The sequence below is a fragment of the Notolepis coatsorum genome (assembly GCF_963971535.1).
Source record: "Notolepis coatsorum genome assembly, chromosome: 3".
NCBI lineage: Eukaryota > Metazoa > Chordata > Actinopteri > Aulopiformes > Paralepididae > Notolepis > Notolepis coatsorum.
Window position 1 is genome coordinate 16,916,366 of NC_140167.1, and position 19,445 is coordinate 16,935,810.

The 19,445-nt window shown below is 43.7% G+C and overlaps 1 protein-coding gene across 1 annotated transcript in view; it reads right to left on the bottom strand.

Moving 5' to 3' along the window:
• Positions 1-14,753: 14,753 nt before the first annotated feature.
• The window catches only part of eif2ak3 (eukaryotic translation initiation factor 2-alpha kinase 3), a gene marked incomplete at its 3' end in the record, with an annotated part of 67,013 nt that continues 62,321 nt past the window's right edge, over positions 14,754-19,445 (bottom strand). The window contains 5 exon segments of the mRNA XM_084310836.1: positions 14,754-14,786; positions 14,788-14,907; positions 14,910-14,939; positions 16,755-16,817; positions 18,269-18,370. Of these exon segments, the coding sequence (XP_084166962.1) occupies positions 14,754-14,786; positions 14,788-14,907; positions 14,910-14,939; positions 16,755-16,817; positions 18,269-18,370 (348 nt within the window).

The window sequence follows — 19,445 nt, forward strand, 5'->3', positions numbered from 1 at the left end:
GCCAGGCCCCCTAATGCCCGCCCATGGCGCCGGGTCTGATGTGGGGTACCGCAAGGTTCGGTTTTGGGGCCTAAACTCTTTCTTTTATATATTAATGATATTTGTGATGTTTCAAAACTATTACAGTTTGTCTTGTTTGCTGATACCAATTTTTTTGCTCTGGAAATAATTTAAAGGAACTAGCTGAATATATTGTGTATGAAATGACAAAGCAAAAAAAATGGTTTGATGTAAATAAGCTCACTGAATCTGAAAAAATACTAAATTTATGATTTTTGGCAATCGAAAACTAGATGAAAATATAATACTGACCATAGATGGAGTTGATATAGAGAGAGTTAATGAATTTCGTTTTCTTGGTGTAATTATGGATGATAAATTAACATGGAAATCTCACATAGCACATGTTAAAAAAAAAGATGTCCAAGAGTATTTTTGTTATGAATAAAGTAAAGGCTGTGTTAAGAGTATGAGGCAATGAGAATACCCTGTTCACTCATCTCACCTTATCTCAGTTATTGTGTTGAAGTATGGGGGAATACTTATGGAACCAATATAAAACTATTATATATACTACAGAAGAGGGCTGTAAGAATCACACATACACTGTAAAACCCAATAAGTTACCAGAACTTAAAAAAATTTAGGCAATCCACTGCCTCAAATTTTTTAAGTTGATGAACTCAAATGTTTTCAGTTGGCTAAGACTTACAATTCTCAGTTAAGGCAACTCAAATATGTTCAGTTACTGTGACTTAAGGTTCTCAGTTAAGTCAATTCAAATATGTTCAGTTACTGTGACTTACAGTTATATATTCATACTGGCCAATCGCGTCTCGCTCTGCCATTATGAGATGTATCTCCTGCACCTACTGTGCATGTGAAAAAATTGCACATGCACGTCACTTGCACGTGACCACGCCTACTCCTGTGTGTGCCTACAAGACACAGGGAGTGGTCACGTCCACGCCCTTCCAAGTTTGAATTCCATATCGTGCTGTCACACGTCGAGGTCTTCACGACACCTCCCTCACGGGATGGGGGGGGGGACGTGTCGGACCGACACAGTAGGGGGCAGCTGGCAAGGACCATGCTGCCCGGTCTGCACTACATATCAATGTGTTGGAATTGAAGGCAGTGCTTCTAGTCCTCGGACAGCTCGGCCATCATGTGATGGGCGAGCATGTTCTGATCAGGACGGACAGCACGACGTCGGCGTCGTATATCAACAGACAGGGAGGAGTACGCTCCCCCTGTCTCCACCGGGCGGCAGCCGATTCGGTCCGTGGCCGCCCGGGATTCTATACGCGTTCACCCCCATACACCTGATAGCTCAGCTGTTGGGGCGGGTACGTCAGGAGCGCAGGACTTTGATCCTGGTCGTGCTGGACCGGGGCACAGCTGTATGGTTCCCGGCCCTGATTCAGCTCTTGGTGGCCCCGCCGTGGCCTGTTCCGTGGTCACCGCGGGCCCTCTCTCAGGCCTCCTGTTCTGGAGCAGCCTCTAATGGCTTGGCTGCTGAAAGGGTGAATCTGGAGGGGATGCGTCTTAACTCTACTGTGGTTAACACCATCCAGAATGCGCGCGCTCCGTCCACTACCGCGGTTTACTCAGGGAAGTGGCGTATGGTTCGAGAGTGGTGTGAGGTTGGGGGCCTGGACCCGGTGTCATGCCCCCTGGACTCGGTTCTGTCCTTTCTCCAGTCTATCCTGGATAGGCGGTCGGCCTTGACAGTGAAGGTATACGCCGCAGCTATATCTTCTTGTCATGTGGGCTTTGAGGGCAGAACACTGTTCTGCCACCCTCTCATGGGACGTTTCCTGCTTGGCGCACGGCGTCTCAAGCCTGTGGAACGTGCTCTGTCTCCGAGTTGGGACCTCCAACTGTTCCTGGAAAGGCTGTTGGGGGCCCCGTTTGAGCCTCTTGAGCAGGCGCCATTGGATCGTCTGTCTTTAAGACCGCGTTCCTTTTGGCCATCACCTCCGCTAAACGCGTGGGTGAGCTGTGTGCTCTCTCGGTGCGGTCAGAGTGCCTGTCTATTCGGGCCGATAGCAGGCGATTCTGTGGCCTAATCCGGCCTTCGTGCCAAAGAATATCCGGAGCTCTTATCGCTCCAGGGATATTGTGCTTCAGGCGTTTCACCCTCCTCCTCACACTAGTGAGTTGGAGGCAAGCCTTCACCTGTTGTGTCCTGTCCGTGCGCTGAAGGTTTACCTTAGTCGCACGCAGGATCTCAGGGCTACCGATCAACTGTTGTTTGTTATGGTGGCTCTCATGCGGGTAAGGCGATGTCCAAGCAACGACTGTCACATTGGTTGTGCAAGGGCATTGCCCTCTGCTACACTTTGGCTGGACAGGTTCCCCCCGCAGGCATCAGGGCACACTCCACTAGTGGAGTGACGACCTCCGCTGCCCTGTTTGGGGGGGCCTCGGTGGAGGACATCTGCGCTGCAGCCTCCTGGTCCTCCCCGGGTCCTTTTGTTAGGTTTTACCTCATGGACATGACTGGGGGCTCTGTCTCCCAGGCGGTCCTGAGGTCCGGGACCTCTCCTGCATCCCACCATCAGGTGGGCTAGCAGGTGTGTGTGGGTGTGGACCGCGGAGTGCTGTGTCACACGTGGTCTCGCTTGCACTGTGCATTCTAGGGTGACTGGTTCCCTTTTTCGCACATTGGTTGTAGTTGACTGCCTCCCCCCGTTCGTTAGGACGGGCGGTTGGACTCCCCTTCTCCCTGGCAGGGGCTTATGGGCCCTCAGGGGGTGCATTTGACGTGGCCAAGTGTCCGCTCTGCCCCTTTTGATCTCATAATGGCAGAGCGAGACACGATTGGCCAGTATGAATATATAACGAAGGTTATCCTATAACCCTAGTTATATGAATACTGGCTGAGCATCTCGCTCTTCAGCGCCCTGAGGTCCCTTGGATGTTTTTCACGTATGGAATTCAAACTTGGAAGGGCGTGGACGTGACCACTCCCTGTGTCTTGTAGGCACACACGGGAGTAGGCGTGGTCACGTGCAAGTGACGTGCATGTGCAATTTTTTCACGCACACAGTAGGTGCAAGAGATACATCTCATAATGGCAGAGCGAGACGCTCAGCCAGTATTCATATAACTAGGGTTATAGGATAACCTTCGTTCTCAGTTAAGGCAATTCAAATATGTTCAGTTACTGTGACTTAAGGTTCTCAAGTGAAGGCAACTCAAATATGTTCAGTTACTGTGACTTAAGGCCTTCAGTTAAGACAACTCAAATATGTTCAGTTACTGTGACTTAAGGTTCAATTTAAATCCATGCGAATAAGTAACCAGAACTCAAAGAAATTGAGTCAATCTTTTGCCTCATTTAAAAAAAAGTTAATCAACTCAAATATTTGCAGTTACTATGACTTAAGGTTCAGTTTTAAAATCCATATGAATAAGTTAACAGAAAAATAACTACACAACCACATTATATCGACTTAAAACTCTTATTTATTACAATCTATTCATAACTGTATGCAACTTACAAAAACATTGTGTTGCCCTCTCCCTTTTAACATATGGTAATGTTAAAATTAAATTGATATAGAAAATATATAGAAAATAAAGAATACATGTTATAACATATAACATGTAACATGTACATACAATTTATATTACACATTTAATCCCACTGGTCACAATAGTGTAATAATGTTTGTTATAAGGCTCTGAAAATGTTACTGAATGATGTATCAATGTATTTCCAGCAAATATTGAAATAATAAAGGGTCTCAATATGTGCAGTGTCACATGACCAGCGCTGTTTACATCCTGGCTGAATTACTCAAATTTGTATAGTGTGGTCATATAATGAGCAAACATGTTGAGGCAACTATTGTGACCGTTGGGATAACACAGTGTATCTATGTACAGTACACATGCTAATGTTGCATTCCATTTGCTTGGGAAGTCATAGCTGGGAAGAGATAGGGAGAGAGAGACATGGTGGGAAGGAGAGGGCGGGAGGATGTAAACAGCTCTGGTCATGTGACACTGCACATATTTAATTTACCCTTTATTATTTCAATATTTGCTGGAAATACATTGATACATCATTCAGTAAAAAAATTCAGGAATAATTGTTTTAAGACATTAAGAATAAAAAGTCAAAATGATCTTATTCTAGACTCCCAAATGTGAACAGTTTCTGGTTTATATAGAATTTAATTTATATAGATTATCTGAAAATTGCCAAGCCGCTTGGCACATCATATAAAATTCACAAACTTTGTGCTGTATATTGGGTCCTGCCAATGTGGCACCAAAATACCAATCCACATTACACGCTATACAGCTGGCAATACTGTTAATAGTGACATACCTCCATAGGTATGGAAATGCAGCTGTACTTGCTCCATGATGTTCATACTCTGGAACAAGATGGTGTTTTCATTGAAAGAGTTGGTCAGAATGTCAGAGGCACCATCTGTCATTTAGAGCAGGCTATGTTTGCAGAATGATAACTATAGAACACTACAGTACTCGGTACCGAGAACACTATACAGTACTATGTACTGAGAACACTATACAGTACTCTGTACTGAGAACACTATACAGTACTCTGTACTGAGAACACTATACAGTACTCTGTACTGAGAACACTATATAGTACTCTGTACCGAGAACACTATACAGTACTCTGTACCGAGAACATTATACAGTACTCTGTACCGATAACACTATACAGTACTCTGTACTAAGAACACTATACAGTACTCTGTACTGAGAACACTATAAAGTACTCTGTACAGAGAACACTATACAGTACTCTGTACAGAGAACACTATACAGTACTCTGTACAGAGAACACTATACAGTACTCTGTACTGAGAACACTATACAGTACTCTGTACTGAGAACACTATACAGTACTCTGTACCGAGAACACTATACAGTACTCTGTACCGAGAACATTATACAGTACTCTGTACTGAGAACACTATACAGTACTCTGTACCGAGAACACTATACAGTACTCTGTACTGAGAACACTATACAGTACTCTGTACCGAGAACACTATACAGTACACTAACTCTACCACTGCCTACAACAAGCAATGGAAGCAGTCAGAGCAGAGTGGCATTTATGCCCATTGCCTCCTAATGTTCCTCGAGAAACAAACGTTTTGGGACTTGGGTGAGGTCTACTCACTTTATCAGCGTGCTGATACGGGACTGATGCAATCTTTTGGTTTCAATACTCTAAAGTGAAGGCATCCTTAACTTGGTGTCAACTGTCGATGCTCAAAAAGCCCTCTCAAAGCAGGATGCCTACAAGAAGCTCTTCAGGTCTAGCTTCGCCAAGGGCCAAGGTTTATGGAACCGAAGCGGCAGATCAGCTCTGGCAGCTGAGGCTGTTGAAGCAGAAAGCAGGCTTCAGCTGATATAAGGCCCAACCAAACCCCGTTGGAATTCAACGTTCATGGCTGTTGAGAGAATCCTCCAAATCTGTAAGGAAGCAGGAGAAGATGCGATCAGGAGTAGCTGCACTGCTCTAGATGTTCGAATGCAAGTCGTGTTTCTCCTCTAAATTGTGTTTAGCAACTAAATGTTCTCTCTCTCTCTCTTTATTGTACATGAATGGATGGTGACCATTGCTGTAAAAGCAAGACATCCAAGGGTGTACTGTATCAAGTCAAAACATTTAAATACAAGATAAATATATACAAAATATAATAGTAAACATTTGGAATATAACTCTCTCTCTCTCTCTGAGCATTTTGAGCATCTATGTTAAAACCACCCTCTTTTCTTCCACACCCTTCCTCTCCTTCTCCCCCTGCCCCCCCCCCCCTCTCTCTCTCACACCATCCCTTGGAGTATCCTTTTTTAGGGAGAGTGGCTGAGGATGAGGAAGGAGGTGTTTGAAACTTGAAAGTATATGTCGCATTAACGTAACAAGTCAGTAGTCAATTTCTCTCTCTCTCTTTTTCTCTCTCAGGTTTAATCAGGCAGAATTCACGTTCTTGTATCCGATTGCAAAAGCGCTGAACATTCTGCAGGCTGAGAGACCAATGCACATCTGGGGGATGGCTGCTGCCAACACTCGAGCAGTTGAGCGTGAAACTTGAACGAAGCAAGCTCTCGCTCAAATACTGTGGTGTACTGGTGGATGCCCTTCAACAGGGAATCAAGTCCCGCTTCAAAGACATATATCAAGATCCCAAAATCATCGCAACTGCCATCCTGCTCCCAAAATTCCGGAACTCCTGGACACAAGATGAAGACCTCATCAAAAAAGGGTAGGTTAACAGAAACGGCATACTTTTATAGTGCATTCAAGAGTTTCTTATTCATGCACACCCATTCTTTCATTCACACTAATTATCTTAAACACCATAAAAGTATCCTCCAATAGCCTACAACAACAGTAACATCAAAGTTCATAAAGGCAGCTTTTTATGCTGTGCATTTTAGTAAGTAGTGGATGTAGCTGTGCAGGATGCACACTGCTTGTGGTTAAAAACTGTACTTGAACCTGGTTAGCATTTGTACATATATTTATGGATATGCATATGCTGTATTTTGTTCTCTTTATTTACCTCAATCTTTATATCCGTTCTCCCTAACCCCCCCCCCCCCCCCCCCCCCTCTCTCTCTCTCAGGTCTGGACTACATCAAACTCACTGGAACCACACACCACCAGTTCGTCTTTTCCTCTCTCAAGTCTACAACTGCTCACGACGCCAGCAAGCAGCTGGATGGGTATCTGACCTGTGCGACAGACACCACCAGGGAGCTACTACAGTGGTTCCCGGCTGTTTGCCGCCTCTCCATCAGGACCAACACACCTCTCAATCAGGACCAACACACCTCTCCATCAGGACCAACACACCTCTCCATCAGGACCAACACACCTCTCCATCAGGACCAACACACCTCTCCATCAGGACCAACACACCTCTCCATCAGGACCAACACACCTCTCCATCAGGACCAACACACCTCTCCATCAGGACCAACACACCTCTCCATCAGGACCAACACACCTCTCCATCAGGACCAACACACCTCTCCATCAGGACCAACACACCTCTCCCATCAGGACCAACACACCTCTCCATCAGGACCAACACACCTCTCCATCAGGACCAACACACCTCTCCATCAGGACCAACACACCTCTCCATCAGGACCAACACACCTCTCCATCAGGACCAACACACCTCTCCATCAGGACCAACACACCTCTCCATCAGGACCAACACACCTCTACATCAGGACCAACACACCTCTACATCAGGACCAACACACCTCTCCATCAGGACCAACACACCTCTCCATCAGGACCAACACACCTCTCCCATCAGGACCAACACACCTCTCCCATCAGGACCAACACACCTCTCCATCAGGACCAACACACCTCTCCCATCAGGACCAACACACCTCTCCATCAGGACCAACACACCTCTCCATCAGGACCAACACACCTCTCCATCAGGACCAACACACCTCTCCATCAGGACCAACACACCTCTCCATCAGGACCAACACACCTCTCCATCAGGACCAACACACATCTCCATCAGGACCAACACACCTCTCCATCAGGACCAACACACCTCTACATCAGGACCAACACACATCTCCATCAGGACCAACACACCTCTCCCATCAGGACCAACACACCTCTCCATCAGGACCAACACACATCTCCATCAGGACCAACACACCTCTCCATCAGGACCAACACACCTCTCCATCAGGACCAACACACCTCTCCCATCAGGACCAACACACCTCTCCATCAGGACCAACACACCTCTCCCATCAGGACCAACACACCTCTCCATCAGGACCAACACACCTCTCCATCAGGACCAACACACCTCTACATCAGGACCAACACACCTCTCCATCAGGACCAACACACCTCTCCCATCAGGACCAACACACCTCTCCATCAGGACCAACACACCTCTCCCATCAGGACCAACACACCTCTCCATCAGGACCAACACACCTCTCCATCAGGACCAACACACCTCTCCATCAGGACCAACACACCTCTCCATCAGGACCAACACACCTCTCCATCAGGACCAACACACCTCTCCATCAGGACCAACACACCTCTCCCATCAGGACCAACACACCTCTCCATCAGGACCAACACACCTCTACATCAGGACCAACACACCTCTACATCAGGACCAACACACCTCTACATCAGGACCAACACACAAAGTTTTACAGTTGAGTAAATTAAAGGCTACTGCTGAAGTTAACGGGACCGTTCTGGTCTTGTGAGCAATTCTTATGTATTTTTCTATGGCAGTGGTTCCTAAACCTGTCTTCGAGGCACCCCATGTACAATGGGGGAAATAAGTTGTATTGAACACATCAGCATTTTGTCCCGTAAATATATTTCCAATGTGGCCATTCAAGTGAAATTTTCACCAGACTTTGGTACTATTAACTCAGGGAATCCAGACAATAAAAAATCTAAACATTAAAGTCCATACATAAATAAAGTTATGTGTAATAAAGTGGAATGACATAGGAAAAAAGTATTGAACACACTAACTGAAATTAATTCAATACTTAGTGGAGAAGCCTTTGTTTGTAATGACAGCTTCAAGGACGCTTTCTGTATGATGTAACTAATCACCCGCAGTATTTAGGTGTGATTTTGGCCCATTCCTCTAGTCTACACAGATTGTCTTTAAATCTTGAAGATTGCGGGGGGGGGGGGGGGGGGCTCTTGTGAATCTGGATCTTCAGATGCTTCCACAAATGTTCAATTGGGTTTAAGTCAGGTGATTGACTGGGCCATTCCAACAAGTTGATTTTCTTTCTCTGAAATCAACTGCAAGTTTCCTTTTCTGTTTGCTTTGGATTGTTGTCATGGTGGAAGGTCCACCCACTTGTCATCCTCAGCATCCTGGTGAATGGCAGCAGATTCATCTCAAGAATCTCTCTGTACATGGCTCCATTCATTGTTCCTTTAATGATATGAAGTCTGCCAGTACAAGGAGAGGAGAAGCAGCCCCACACCATGATACTTCCACCTCCAAACTTCACTGTTGGTAGTGTTATTCGGGTAATGTGCAGTGCCATTTCTCCTCCAAACATGGTGTGTTGTGTGACAGTCAGAAAGTAACATTTTGGTCTCATCTGACCCGAGTACATGCTCCCAGTAGTTCACTGGCTTGTCCAAATGTCGTTTGGCAAACTTTAAACAAGCTTCAACATGTATTTTCTTCAGTAGTGGAGTCTTGCGGGCTGAGCGTGCACAGAGGCCATGGCGGTGGAGTGCATTGCCTATGGTACTTTCTGTCAGTTGTACCTGCTGCCTCCAAGTCTTTCTGGGGCTCTTTCCTAGTGGTCCTTGGCTCTCTGGCTACTCTTCTAAGTATCCTTCTGACTCCCTGATCAGAAATGTTGCGAGGAGCACCTGTGCATGGCCGGTTGATGATGGAGTGATGTTGCTTCCACTTATGGATAATGCCCCCAATGGTGCTTACTGGAAGCACTGTTTCATTCCACTTTATTACACATAACTATATTTACATATGGACTTTAATGTTTAGATTTCTTGAGTTAATACAAACGTCTGGTGGAAATTTCGCTTGAATACGCTCATTGGAAATACATTTACTGAACAAAATGTTGATGTGTTCAAATACTTATTTCCCCCATTGTATTTGTTTTGTGTTGTGATATTATTCAGGATACTCCAGTATTCTTTCTTTGATATTTTTCAGAATACTCCAGTATTCTGTCTTTGATATTGTAATGTAATATTATGTATTTAATAGTGTGATATTATTGAGGATAATCCAGTATGCTGTGGTTAATGTGATATTATTAAGGATAAGTGAATTATCGAGAACACACAAACACATTATTTATTAAATCTAGAATAATTAAACTTGAAGACATGGTTAAGTTTCAAACAATGTTAATTATGTTTAGGGCAAGAAATAACACACTGCCAGAAAAATTACAAAATCTTTTTCATTTAGAAAGTGAGTTTAGTAGGAGGAAATTAAATTTTAAACATCAGTTTGCACGTACCACAGATGTGTCCTTCAGTTATTGGTGTAAAGTTGTGGAATTCTCTCCATAGAGAGCTTAAGGGATGTAATACTAATAGTGTGTCAATTCAAAAAGAATTATATAGAAAAAATATATATATTTAGTCAGTATGAAAGTCAAATGTGATCTGAATAGTGAGATATCTTTTTTTCTTTTATTCTTTATTATTATTATTATTATTATTATTATTATCATTAAATTGTTTCTCGTTTAAACTGTGGATTGTTTGTTTCTTTGTATATGGTATACATTTGGTATATTATTTTGTGTAAATTAGGTTGTACGCCGACCATCAAGTAATACTTGTTTAGTTTATGAATAAGGGGCAGGTAACTATAAGAATAATTCTTCTTCCTGCTCCTTTTGCCCATGGTATGGTATTTATGATTTTGTATGAAAAATTCCATGATTGTATTGTTTCCATGTGTCAAATAAAACTCTGAATCTGAAGTCCTCACCTCTGCCTGTTCCCATAGGCTTATATTTAGGGGGGGGGGGGGGGGTTCCCCTCAATATTGAGAAGAGGTACATTTGTCCCCCTCAAAAAAATTGCGATGTGAAAGACAACCCCCTCCCCAAAAGCGGTAGAAAATAAATAAAAATGGGGGTCAAAACATTTCTAAATCCTTCTTACCTGTAACTATATATTAGCCAACAGTTTCAGACACCCCTACCGGACCGTACCATCTCAACCTTGCAGACATGCCACTCACTCGTGTTCAGTCAAGATATTTCCACCATAGATTTATGCAGAAAAGGCACAAATTGGTGCAGAAAAGTACACCAGAAATAGAGTGTTAGACCCCCTCCCCCCCAATATTGAAACCAAACCTAAGCCCTTGCCCGTTCCTATGATGAAACACTACAGTCTGAAGCCATAAGATACATCATAAAGATGACAAATCATCCTAGTGCCCAACACCACAGCCGACCCACAAAATACACACCAAGGACACAAAACTGTACAAATGTTATAGAACCGTTTATTAAATTTAGACTTGTAAGAAGTCATCATATTCCAAACGCACTCCAGTGTACGGAGCGCATTCATAATATCACCAACCCAAAATGGATTGATCTCAGCGATGAACATAAATAAAAACAAATAAACATATGTACAATTAAAGAGATGGACAGAGAACAGATTGTGCACGAGTACACGCAACTACACGTTGGGTAGGGCCTTGGGACATGTGAATCTGAATTCAACTGAAGCACCCCCCCCCCCCCACGGACACCCGGATGAGGGAGTTGGATCAGAACAAAGACAATTAAGAAAACAAACAATGGTCACTTGTGTCTTTGAAACAAGAGGGAAATCTCTAGAAGCGTAAAAAACAAACAAAAGGAAACCAGATAACACATTATCCATAATGTTAGATGTTAGGGATGCACTGATATCGATGATTAAGTATTGGACGATCCGATCCACTACTTTTAATGAACAGTGATGGACTTAAAGAGTCGTCAAGTTTGGGGTCATTGGACAATAAAGAGCCGAGATGTAATTACATTTTTCACCATTAGAGGGATCCGAGATCTTTCCACCAAATTGTTCACCATCGATTCTAAAGTCATCGAGTCTGCACATCATAACTAAATAAATAATTGGGGTGGGAGAGTTGTGCCTTCGTTCACGCTCCAATACAGTATATGATTTAAAACGGTAAGAAAAGAGAGGGTTGCTGATTTTGAAGGGAACAATCAATATGCTAGGAATCACTAATCTATTATGGCATTAATGTGAACGGATGAATGCAGTGCTGGTGTAGTAGCAGTAGTAGTAGTTGAGTGGGTAGGTATACATACTACTGAAGTAGATACAGTAGGTATACTGTAAATGGGGGACCCTGATGTAAACAAGACGAAAGTCTTTCTCTGGTCTGCATCCCCTTAACAATTGTATGTATTGAGCTGTACTGTACCCATTCTGCAATCTGTTAATAAAGTTTTCAATCAATCGATCAATCATACATACTACTGAAGCAGATACAGTAGGTATACATACTACTGAAGTAGGTATACGATGACCCCACCTTCCTATACAGTTTAATGGTAATTAATCATATCACATTTGATACGTAATTTGCCCCGTTTGATGAGGGTTTGTCCCGGGGACGCCCAATCTGAGATGTGTTGCCGTTAGATGCGATTAAGTCCAGAATTCCACAGCTGTGCCGACTGTAACACGAGTTACAGCCACGCTACAGTGTGACACCGTGAACAACAGTGGAGGAAAGTTAAACATGATCAAAATAGTCTTGTTACACAGTATTGTTTTCTCGCTGGGCTAAAGTGGATTAAATAGTGACATTTAAAAAACGATCCCCTGTTTTGTTTAGTTTTTTCTCCTGGGGACCCCCTGAAACCTGCTCAAGGACCCCCGGGGGTCCCCGGGCCCCACGTTGAGAAACCACCGCTCTATATAACCGGAGGAGCTACTCGTACCCTCCACCACACCAGTGTGTGTGTGAACGTCAGCTTGGCTTCCCTCACCAGCGACGGTAAGCACCTTATAGTAAGAAAAAGCAAACTGCATTATTAATAATCCAAAAGACTAAAAAAGAATCTCGAAAAGTACAATCATTATAGTACATTACAATTAGCAGTGTGTGTAGATTAAAGAAACGTCATGTGAGTGACTCTGTGACCTCTGGCTCACACATCCAGGGAATTAAAAAACCACGCTCGTTCGCGAGGACAGGAAGTCACCGCCGGCCGCTGGACCCGCTGAGCGCTGGCAACCCCGTCTCGCTTAGTCGCTTCTTCAAACCATTTCGACGGGTCATATACCGTATACGGTTTTATATACGGATATTAAAAAAATCACTTTGGCTTCTAAGGATAGTAAAAGTGGCCGGTGAGTTGATAAAACACGGTAGCTTCCTGTCCTGCCCATGTAGACCATGTCGGACCATCAGTCACACCTGGCTGTGTAGATCATGTTGGACCAACTACACTGGTCTGTGTAGATCACGTCGGACCATCAGTTACACCTGCAGGCTGCGCTGCTGGTACCATCTCTATACCTATAAATGTGGAGGAAAACAGCCTCCCCTTCTAAATGCATTTTCGTTAAGATCGTGTTTCCCCATACATGGTTTTATTTGTGGCGGACCACCTCGCGCCTGGCAGACTAGACGAATAGATTCCAGACTCGACATTAACCTACAGTGCATACGATGGTAACCGCGTTCCTCGCAGCACAAGTGCAGACTGCTAACCGCGTGCACGTCCATCCTCGCGCGTCGCGGGCCGCCACAAATAACCTCCGAACCTTTGGGGGAAACACTGTGAAATCACACGAGAGAGAGAGACGGAGAGCGCGTCCTGCCGGGGGCTGCAGGGGCACATGACACGTTCAGGCTATATCTGTAAAATGCAGCTGTCATCTCGTCATTGGTTCGTCTCTCTCCCTCTCTCTCTCTCTCTTTCCGCGGGACACCCCCCGCTCGCTATTATACAGCAGCCTCGTGGCAAAAAGCCATTTACAAAAGAAAGCAACGGCGCCTTACATTATTATGTACACGATTCATACACGGAAAAGCCCCTTTTTCGATCAACAAATCAAGAAGTAAAGAAAGTTGTCTTTTTTCCCCTTTCGGTTATATTTACAAAAGTGAAAGAGAGGTGTTGGGGGGGGGGGGGGGGGGGGTCACTGACGGCTTCAAGCGCCTCAGAGTTATCACAGAGTTACTGTGTAAAATGTACACGAAATAACTGGTTTCAAAGTACTGGCTTTTTTTTTTTTATCCTTTTCCTTTTCTTTCTCTTTATGTTACAATAACCGTCCAAGAGACATGCGCGGCGGAGCAGACGGCTCGGCGTTCATTCACAGACGTCTTGCCCCATTTCCTCAAGGCAAATCATATCCAATGAGCAGGATTCGTGTAAAAAAAAAAACCAACGAACCGCGTTCATAAGCTTTTGTTCCCGACGCAACACATCGCCCTCCCTCTCGTATAAAAAAAAAGAAAAAGGAATAAAATAAAAAAAAAACACACACATTGGAAAAAAAGACGGATCTTTTTTTCTTTTTTTTGGTCTCCCCCCAAATCATCATCAGGCATAATAATAAAAATGGGGCGTCATCACATCACAACACCACCAGTGCTAGTTGTACCGGTGCCAGCGAGTAGGACGAGTCACTAGTCAGTAGGACGGACTGTCAGAAAGGCCCCTGGGAGCCTCCTCTTGGCTGGTATACCTGAGGTGAGCGAACACTGGCCGAGCCACGGGCGGGAAAACAGACCTTTAGCGAGCCTCAGAAACAATGGCTCTCCTTTTCCAGGTACAGTAGGTTGTTAACCGGTATATATGTATAATGTATATATATATATGTATGTACTGTATATATGTATGGTACTGGTGAAGCCGGGCAGCATACCGGTGATGAGTGAGAACACGTGGATCAGCGTTAACGTCACCGTGCACGTGTGTGTTGGTTGAATTGGTACATTTGGGTGACATACTGGCATATTAGAATATCTAAGTGTGTGTGTGTGTGTGTGTGTGTGTGTGTGTGTGTGTGTGTGTGTGTGTGTGTGTGTGTTCTAGGCAGTGCGTAACCAGCGCATGGCGATAAGGGGCTATGTTGATTTTCTTAGGCAGTTGTCTGGTACGGGAGAGGAGGTGGCGGCGAGGGGGGGGGGGGGGGGGGGGGGGGGGGGGGTGCGTTTGGTGTCTCAGTTGGACGAGGCCTGGCGGGCGGGGCGGCGTCATGGAGGAGGCGCTGTAGGTCCGGGAGCGCTGCCTCAGGGCCAGCCGGCAGGGCAGCTCCAGGTCCTGGAAGAGCGACAGCTCCGTGATCTCCGCCGCCTCGGGGGCGCTCCCCGGGACACCGGGGACAGCATGCTCCTCACCATGCCATGCTGGGCACACGGGCACACGGGCACACACACACACACACACACACACACACACACACACACACACACACACACACACACACACACACACACACACACACACACACACACACACACACACAGAGAGAGAGAGAGAGAGGGGTTAAAGACACACGTAGACAAAACAATAACTCGTGACAAACGCATCTCTAGAAAAGGTCAGGGATGAAACACCAAACATCCTCCTTGTTGGAACAGTGACAACAACAACAACAACAACAAAAGTGTTTTTCTTATCAATCTCTCATATTATATTATATTAGTGCTATGACTAATGCATAATTCCGTCCACATCATCAGTAGACACCGTCACGCATTGGAATGCCTATTTCTCCTCCCATGTTGCGAGAGACAATGGTTGCTATGTGTCGAAAGACATATCGACAAAAATGGAATGTTTTATTACTGGCATCATGTTTTACCCACTCTCACCACTAGGCGATTCCTTTTGAAAGTGGTTGCCGACGGTTACAGGCAGGCCCGCTTTACTATCCCGTTGCCATGTAAACAACAGCACGTCTGGAGTCCAAATGAATGGGGATGTGGCTATTTTGAGCCATTGCAACGGCCGTGTTGTAAATCCAGAGTCGACACTCTGTGTTTTTACAGTTTGTCGAGCGTTTTTTTTTTAACAATCACTTCGGCCGAAAAAAGGACTGGATAACGGGGGCCATTTACGATGGTCCTTTAAATTCCAACAGCCCATGCTGTTTTCAATGACCAGCGATGTGTGTTCTGTATACACTGTGATGCAATAGTGACGTAGTGACGATCTGCCAAGCTGATGTGCATTAAAGGCAGCTTTTTTACCCAACATGGTGGTGTCTAGATCCCATAGCCCGGAAGGACATCTCCATGCGAACACCGTTAGTCACCTTTTGACCGAGCTGCTGAGTTGTAACTTGTCATCTTTATCACCTAAACGTTTATAAACCTACTAGACAAGATACTAAGATAAATGTACAATTGTCCTTCTCGGTTATGGGATCTAGACACTACCTTTTAACATACTGTATAAACATGACCCATAATCCATAAAGTAAACAACATAACATAACTCTTATTATAATAATAATAATAATAACGCAGAAGCACATTATGCATGTCATTCTTAAAATGAAGATATTCCCAGAGGTGGGAAGTAACAGATTATGTAACAGAATTACAGGAATCCAATTCATTTGTTTACAATTTTTTTTTTAGATCAGATTATAGATACCTTTGGAGAAAAGAAAGTGAATTACCTGCTATAGACAAACATTCCTTAAATAACTCTACTCAAAAAAGTGTTTTGAATGTGACAATGATTGTGGGTTAAAATAACAGCAATAAAAAAACATCAGTCAAGAGAAAGATTTCATATTCTATAGATTTTGGAATCAAAACCATCCAAAAGTTGCTTGACGTAATCAGATTGAGTTACTGCTTCAGTAATAAACTGGATTATGTTACTGAGAACTGAGGGCTAAACTGAGACTAAACTGGTATTCATTCATGTGGAAATAACATCTTTGACCATCTCAGACATGTTTGTAAAGCGCTTTGTGCTGCAGTGTTGTATTCTTGCATTAATGTATTGTATAATATATATACATACCAGAAAACATCAATAAAATATGTTAAACAGATAAGTGAAGCACTTTGTATTGCAACTATGTATGAAATATGCCATGTAAATAAACCCCCATCGCTTGACCTCCGTCGGTGTAAACAACTATTGTTTTAGTCATGGAGACAGTTCCTCTCGTGGCCACTAGATGGCAGCAGAGCGCCACTCACCTCCTGCACGTTGTTCCTGGTGAACGCCTCGGGGAACTGCAGAGCCCTCACTTCTGTCAGAGTCTGAGGAGAAGAACAAGATGTAAACACCTTTCAGATGAACAGTGCTAATGATTAATCAAGGCCTTTGTTAGAGACAAAGACAAAGACGTCCTGGCTTATGGTAATCACTGTTGTGAAAAACTGTGTGTGTGTGTGTGTGTGTGTGTGTGTGTGTGTGTGTGTGTGTGTGTGTGTGCGTGTGTGTGTGCGTGTGTGTGTGTCTGCGTGTCTGTGTAATAAGTAGGGCAGTAGTGGCCAGAAAAACAAAATTGAATATGCAGGTAACAATAAGTATTATGTCCACAGCACTAAAACAGAATTATAAAAAATCTGTAAACACAGAGGGAAAAGATGAATTATGAATCAGTAAACATGGAGGGAAAAGATGAATTATAAATCGGTATACATGGAGGGAAAAGATTAATTATAAATCGGTATACATGGAGGGAAAAGATGAATAGAAGAAACAAATAGAAAAAAATAAGAACAAAAGAATAATTTAAATTGATTTCACTTTTTGTTAATTAAAATGAACTCTTCTTTGTTTGGTGCTTTTGGCCACGAGGCAGTTTGTCCGTCAAAGCTGTCAAGCACTCTTTAAACTCTTTGTCTTTTCTTTTCTTTTCTTTCCTATTCTATATATATATTTTTATTTAATTTACTTATTTATAATACTTATTTATCATTATACTATTATTATAAAATTATTATCTTATCTAATCTTGTAATTGTGTCATGGTTCACAGTTTCAAGTATTAAGTTGTTGAAGATGTTCAGTGTTGTGATCTGAGCATCACTGCACCGTGGGGTTAAATACACTCAGCTGCACTATGCTCTCTGTGTTGTGATCTGAGCATCACTGCACCGTGGGGTTAAATACACTCAGTTGCACTATGCTCTCTGTGTTGTGATCTGAGCATCACTGCACCGTGGGGTTAAATACACTCAGTTGCACTATGCTCTCTGTGTTGTGATCTGAGCATCACTGCACCGTGGGGTTAGATACACTCAGTTGCACTATGCTCTCTGTGTTGTTGCATTATCTACTATATTTACTTCTGCAGGCGCAGAAAAACTAAAGAAATTAATATTTAAAACATAACACGAAAACCCATATTTGGTATGCATCCGTCTGGGACAGGGCTGGGAGCCACACCGAACATGAAGGTACACGTCATAGATCCACGCAATGTATGGATTTTTACACAAAAATAAATAAATGATAAAACACTGTATATTTTAAAGTTAATCGAAAGAAAAATCCTTGCAGCGCTATTTAATTTATTTTTAAAGACAATTCTGAATGAAATAATAGCACCACGATAATTGCGTTACACGATAATGACAAAAAGATATGTCGTATCACATTGTAATGTGTACTGGAAAACTAAATACGGTCAAATACTGTTTATACCGTCAAAACTGAGACAAATGTGATGATATTTTGGTCCACGATGCGTCGCTCGACTCACCCTCACTCTCTCCATCTGCGTGCTGAGAGGATAGAGCAGCTCAAACAGGATCAGGCCCAGGGAGTAGATGTCCACCTTGTGAGAGTAGGAGTTCCCAGAGAGCTGCGAGGAGAAGCCATGACGTACTGGATTAAAGAAGATCCAGAGACGAGCGGGACATATTACGGACCCCCTGACCTGTGGCTGGTGCAATAGTCCTCACTAACTAACCCAATAACATGTGGCTGGTATAATAGTCCTCACTAACTAACCCAATAACATGTGGCTGGTGCAATAGTCCTCACTAACTAACCCAATAACATGTGGCTGGTATAATAGTCCTCACTAACTAACCCCCTGACCTGTGGCTGGTGCAATAGTCCTCACTAACTAACCCCCTGACCTGTGGCTGGTGCAATAGTCCTCACTAACTAACCCCTGATCGGTGAACTGTGGCTGGTGCAATAGTCCTCACTAACTAACCCCCTGACCTGTGGCTGGTGCAATAGTCCTCACTAACTAACCCCCTGATCGGTGATCTGTGGCTGGTGCAATAGTCCTCACTAACTAACCCCCTGACCTGTGACTGGTGCAATAGTCCTCACTAACTAACCCAATAACATGTGACTGGTATAATAGTCCTCACTAACTAACCCAATAACATGTGGCTGGTGCAATAGTCCTCACTAACTAACCCAATAACATGTGACTGGTATAATAGTCCTCACTAACTAACCCAATAACATGTGGCTGGTGCAATAGTCCTCACTAACTAACCCAATAACATGTGACTGGTATAATAGTCCTCACTACTAACCCAATAACATGTGGCTGGTGCAATAGTCCTCACTAACTAACCCAATAACATGTGGACTGGTATAATAGTCCTCACTAACTAACCCAATAACATGTGGCTGGTATAATAGTCCTCACTAACTAACCCAATAACATGTGGCTGGTATAATAGTCCTCACTAACTAACCCAATAACATGTGGCTGGTATAATAGTCCTCACTAACTAACCCAATAACATGTGGCTGGTATAATAGTCCTCACTAACTAACCCAATAACATGTGACTGGTATAATAGTCCTCACTAACTAACCCAATAACATGTGACTAGTATAATAGTCCTCACTAACTAACCCCTGACCTGTGGCTGGTATAATAGTCCTCACTAACTAACCCAATAACATGT